The 6,099-nt window shown below is 46.8% G+C and overlaps 1 protein-coding gene across 1 annotated transcript; it reads right to left on the reverse strand.

The window, feature by feature from the left end:
• Nucleotides 1-1,173: 1,173 nt before the first annotated feature.
• On the reverse strand, nucleotides 1,174-5,673 carry PRR35 (proline rich 35). The gene is made up of 3 exons (XM_063315086.1): nucleotides 5,233-5,673; nucleotides 4,017-5,148; nucleotides 1,174-2,143 (listed from the first exon to the last, which is right to left on the reverse strand). The coding sequence occupies exons 1-3, from the start codon at nucleotides 5,666-5,668 to the stop codon at nucleotides 1,258-1,260; spliced, it is 2,454 nt and encodes an 817-aa protein (XP_063171156.1). The 5' UTR covers nucleotides 5,669-5,673; the 3' UTR covers nucleotides 1,174-1,257.
• Nucleotides 5,674-6,099: the final 426 nt, after the last annotated feature.

Genomic DNA, 6,099 nt, shown 5'->3' on the forward strand with positions numbered 1-6,099 from the left:
CACAAGTGTATTACCGCATCCTCAGCAAAGGTGTTGAGTTCAGTGCTGATTAATGTTAGGTTTTGGTACCTGGATTGATACTCCAGTGCTATTAGCCAAGCTGGTTGGACATTTATGCTTCTGGTCAGCAAATATTTTGCAGTGTTCAGAAAAATAACAAAGAGCACAGAAAATCCTTTATTCAAGGAAGCTCTCTTACCATTGTATAACTACAAGGCAAGTGGGTCAACTGGTTCTCCAACTGTCTCCCAGAGTCCTTTCCTTCCTTTCCTGAAATCATCCTTTCCTAGAGAAGGTGGGAAGTGTGACTAGATCCAGTTTAATTGTCCTCCTTTCCCCCAAAGTTTTGGAAGTGTCCTTTAATTTGAGGCAGAGTTTTTGCTTGGAGAGGTCTAGCACCTTCACAAAAAGGCCAGCATGATGGTGCCTGGAGGCAGGGATGATTAAATCAATCTGCAATGTCTAGAAGATGACCTCTTATGTAAAAGCTTGTCAGGAAGGAGAAAACTCTTCATATTTGCTTTTCTAGCTTTAACAAGGCTGCAGGCAAAAAAAAAATGTTGCCCAACATTGTTGGGTACTAAGACAATTTAGATGGTGAGTTCAGAAGGAAGAGTTTAAACCAAAAGAAGAGTTCTAACAGGGCTAGCCATGGGATCCAGCTGAGGATTTACAACTTTAAAAAGATCTTGGGCAACTGTTCAGGGGCTGATTGGATTCTGAAGGACCATGATTTCTCATGCAAATTCTTTGAATGTCACTGCCACTTTCCTGTTTAAAAGGCAACTGGGACTGTAGCTAATCCACAATTTATCTTGCAGCAGTTTTTCATTTTGGCAGGAGGAACCATCGTTGAAGCTGGATTCTTGGAAAAAGCAGTGAGATCCAGATATAGTTCTGCTTGATCCCAAAGAGACTCAGCATTGGAAAATGCTTCTTGGTTGACTGACAAGGGAAGAGATGGATTGGATCTTCTGAAATGCAAAGGCACCTGTCCTCTTAAAAAATGTCACCCCTCTCTTCTCACCAAACTCACCCTGTCCAGGACTATAGAGTGAGGGTGCAATGAGAAATGCCAATGCAGAAATGGACCTTGCCAAGTTGCATGTCATTCATAAAATATGGACAAGAAATGCTTTACAAACCATCTGGATTCCCAAAGTTCAAGACCAGAAAGTTTCCAGATCTGAACATCTGTTTCTTTTGGCTCAAAGGACAAGTGTGAAAAGGAAGTTTTGGAAGGGTCAGTCAAGCACTTTACACCTCACCACTCTCACTAGGCAGATTGCAGGACAAAGAACATGGAATTGCCCGGCACCCTAGTGGAGCATCTTCAGTCACAGAAAGAGGAGGGCCTTGGTTGCCATTAGTTCTTCCATCTGTGCAGAGCAGGACACTGGAATCTGCCTCACATTTGGTAGTATGACTGTAGTACGGTTCCATCACATGCCTGAATTCTAGTGGGACATTGAGGGGAAGCACTTCGGCTTTGATTACAGCTCCCAGGTGGGTCTCAGAAGAGGAATTGCGGAGGTTTTTGGAATGGCTCATCTTGATTAGCAGGTCAATGGTTTTGTTTTGAGTCTCAAGGAAACAATCTGATACCTCCTCTTGACCAGCTTCACCCATCTCCAAATGTCTATCGGTGGAACCCAGATCTTTGCTTTGGACTTTCTCACCCTGGATGCCAACCTTGGACTCTCTCTTATCCTGGTCTCCTTTCTCCAGACTTTTTGATGACCTTTTCACTGAGAGATCTAAAGGACCTTCACTGACCTTGTTTGCCTTCTCCAGTGCCTGGTGGATATGGAAAAGTTCCTGCCGGATTTTGACTAACTGGTCCCTGAGATGCTTCTGTTCAGGAGCGTCCTCTTTTGCCAAATGTGAGAGCTTCTTCTCTACCTCCTGATACTCTTCTAAGGTTTTTGACAAGTCCCCAATGAGCACTGTAGTCATCTCCTGGTCTCTTGGACCAACAGTTATGGCTTGTTCATTGCTTGCCTTTAAAAAGGGATGGTCTGAAGCTGTCATCATATCAGAGCTCCCAGTTTTCTCCTGGCCTTCAGAGGGGTTGTCATGAAGTTCTACCTGCCAGTGATCCATCGACTTTGAAGGTTGCATGGGTGTAACTTGCAAACCACTGCTGGTAGAAGGGTAAAAAGCAGACAGAACGAAACTATTAATAAAATAGAACAAAATATCAAAGGAAGGGGTGTGCATGAGCCATTATCTAACTAGTTTAGGAGCTCTCTTTGCTTTTCTCAAATTGTACCATATGGAGTACAGGTAGTCCTTGCTTAATGACCATTCGTTTAGTGATGATTCAGACTTACGACAGTGCTGGAAAAGCCAACTTGTGACCGGTCCTCACACGACCATCGCAGCATCCGCACGGTCACATGATCACGAGTCAGGCACTTGGCAACTGGTTTGCATTTACAACCGCTGCAGCATCCTCTGGTCACGTGATCACCATTTTCTACCTTTCCAGCCGGTTTCCAGCAAGCAAAATTAACATGGTTAATGGTTAATTACTGTGGTGGTTTGCTTAATGACTGAAGCGATTCGCTTAACAACCACTGCAAAAAGGTCGTAACATCGGGTCTGATTCGCTTAATGACCACTTCGCTTATCAATCAAAATTCTGGTCCCAATTGTGGTTGTTAAGCGAGGACTACCTGTAGAGCAGAGGAAAACCTGCGATCAATACAGGCTAGTGATTACACACCATACAAGGCCACCACTTATATTCTGAACTCCCCATACTAAACAGATCAAACCAGAAACCATCTCATCATCGTTCCAACAAGATTCCATAAGATCCCTAAAAGCCAAGGGATTAGTTAGTACAGCAGAAGAAGACCCAGAGCTGGGGCAGGACGAGGGAGGAAGAGAGATGTGGCTTCACCATTATCCATGAAATTCATTGGCTGCTCTTAGTGCCATTACCAATTTATTCATTTATTTATCCCATTTTTTCCGCCGCCCATCTCAGCAACGACTCTGGGTGGTTTACAAGCGAATTTAGAACAGTAAAAAATTAAATATCCATTAAAAGAGACACATCATGAAATGCACATATACAAATATGCTAAAAACTCCAAAATACAAAAATATTAATTAATTAATCCATTTCCTGGGTTCACATGAAACCTGGAGCCATAAAACCACCAAGAAGGCTAGTTTTTTACCATTCACTAATCTGACCAAACGTCTTAACCAAAATGAAATTTAACTCAGCTTCAAATGTTAGGAAATGTAGCCACAAAGGATCTCACTAGCCTGGTAAAATACGCTGTATAAATTCAGCCAGTGGGTGACCCTGACATAAACAGTGTGGTTGTGTTCACACATGGCACCCAATCCTTGTGCTTTGTAAACCAGAGTCAATAACTTAGCTAGCTGAGTGCTGGACTTTATAAAACTCTTCCTCCCTGGTATTCCAGAACTGAAGGTTTGTCAACAATCCCCAATGGGTAACAACAGAGCCATGCCAGTTTTGTTCTGTCTCGCTTCTATCTAATTCCACCTTTGTTTCTCTGTTTCCTGTGGTCCCTGCACTGAGGGTCTAGGGTCAGCAGCTGATGCCCCCCAAAACCTTGTTCGTTTGCTTTTTCATAAAAAGCTGAAGATCCTACCCGTGCATCAGAGGAACGTGTTGAGAGGTGCCTCCTCCTTTTACATCCACAGCACAGGTGGGGAAAAACATCACAACGCCATAGAGGAAAAGTCAGTCCACAATTCAGCCCCATCTCCTTGTTTCCTGGAGAGTGGACTACCAAAACGTCAGTTCGAATTTGGGTGGTGCGATCTTGGATTGGTTTTTGAGCTGGGGGCGCATTAAGTGTAAAATGGGTCGGGATGGCCCTTCCCATCCTTAAAACCCCAAAGAACGCCAACACTTGGGAGATAGGGAAGCTGAATGGTGGACCTCTATCCCCGAAAGGTTGCCCATCCCAGCTAGAAAAGATGCTTTATGCAGTGGGTATGAATGGAGAAAGCAGAGCACATCATACCTGGCTTGGTAGATCTCTTTTTCAGGTGTTGCCATATCAGAGCTTATAAAATCAAGGCCACTCTTTGCAAATCTCCTCTTCAGGCTACTTGTGGTGACTCCACCACTGTCCAAACAAGCTGCTCCTGGGAGCTCTGCCTTCTTGATGCTGTTGGGGAGAACAGCAGCTCCCTCTTTCATACCCGCGAGACCCTGGTAAGCATCAGGCGATGACTTCCTGCAGAGGTGACCAGTTGCCAGCAATGAGTAGCTTTCCCTTTCATGGACCAGCCATTTCTTCTCTTCCTCCTGGAGTTGCAACCTTTTGTGGCTTTGCTCAGGAAGAGGCTCTTCACGGAAACCTTTCACCCAAGGAAGGCCTGTCTTCAGCACTGGGACTTTCAGCACGCCTCCCTTTGGGGGGTCTGTGGAGGTCTGGGCCTGGAGGGGAGCAGGTATGGCTGTGATGGGCAGTTGCTGAGCTTCAGGCTTGGTGGAAGCCACCTTGCTTTCTGCTGATGTGAAGGAATGCTCGAAGAGCAATGGATAGTAGAAACGTGGGAGGAAAGTGGACCTCTCGGGGTTCTGCAAGGGCTGGAAATGAGCAGAATGGGGGTGCATCAGCTGTGCTGTGGAAGCCAGGAAAGGGAATTGGGCCAAGTGGGAATGCGAAGTGGTACCACTGGTCACCGAAGGACCAAAATAGGAGAAGAGATTGGGGGCCAGTGGATAGTTGATCCCCAGCAGAGAGAGGTTGAGGCCCTGGGGTTCATGGAAGTCACCGTAAGCCGGAGGAGGGTAACAAGGGATGACATTGCCATCTGTACACGGAGTCAGAACCCCAGTGGTGTTTCTCCTTTGCCCATTGGCAACGAGCTTCCATTGTTCCATGAAGAGCCCGCTGCTTGCCGAGCATTTGGAGGGCACTTTGCAATGCTTTGGTTTGGCATCCAACTCCACCGAGGCCAGCTCCTTTCCTTTGGACACGTGTTTCTTTAAGGAGAACACGTCCGTGATGATGAACTCAGGTGTGGGGTCTTTGGAGGCCTTGTCTTGCTTGTTCTTAAACTGAAAGAGCAGGGTGTTCCCATCAGGTTCAGTAGACTCCCCAGCAGATGGGGTCTCCTTGACCATCTCCTTCTTCTCACCTGGGCCTACTTCCTGAAAGAACCTAGACAACTCTTCTTCTTCCTCCTCCTCCTCCTCCTCCTCCTCCTCCTCCTCTTCTTGGAATTGGCTGGTTTCATCACTCATCCTTTCTGAGGAGGCCACATCTTCCATCCCTGGAGGCTTACCTTCTCCGCCACCTCTGTCTGCTGCCTGTTTGGGGTCAGTGGCTCCCAGCACCATAGGGTCATAGGCCTCAGTCTCCTCCCGCCTCCCACGAACCCGAGAAGCCTCCGTGGTTTGCAACAGCCGGAGTTCTGGGTGGAGAAGTCCGCCTTTCTTGTAAGGCCAGTCCGACTCGATGAGCAGAGACAAGGAATTCTTACAGAGGCTGTACTTCATGTGGTTGTAAAGATGCGACTTCTCCATGCAAGTGAACGGGCACTGGAAACACTTGTAATTGTAGGGTTTTCCCCAGGGACGGGGAATGTAATGGGGCTTCTTGGGTTTGCGTTCCTTGTGCTTGTAGACTGGGGCCAGCTTACAGCCTGCTTCATCCTTTGACATGGCTGCTCCCAATAAACCCAAACTCCAGGGATCAGTTGCTGAGCACGAGGCATGCACACCTTCTCCCCGGCTTGCTGGATCTGCAGCTCGCTCTGAAAGGGGAGAAATCAAAATTGTGCATTTACAGCAGGATAGCGCATTTGCTCCAAACTGCAGGCATACCAGACCACATGTTGTGTCTGTATAGTAGTCTAGACCAGTGTTTCTCAACCTTGGCCACTGTAAGATGTGTGGACTTCAACTCCCAGAATTCCCCAGCCAGCCTTGGGGAATTCTGGGAGTTGAAGTCCACACATCTTACAGTTGCCAGGGTTGAGAAACACTGGTCTAGATCATGCTGCTGAAGCCCCAACCCTCCCCAAAGTCAATAAAATGGAGCAAAAATTTCAATCCTACTATGTAACTCTCTGCGGCCAGAAGGGAATGTGCAG

Source organism: Candoia aspera, chromosome 14 (assembly GCF_035149785.1).
Source record: "Candoia aspera isolate rCanAsp1 chromosome 14, rCanAsp1.hap2, whole genome shotgun sequence".
Classification (NCBI taxonomy): Eukaryota; Metazoa; Chordata; class Lepidosauria; order Squamata; family Boidae; genus Candoia; species Candoia aspera.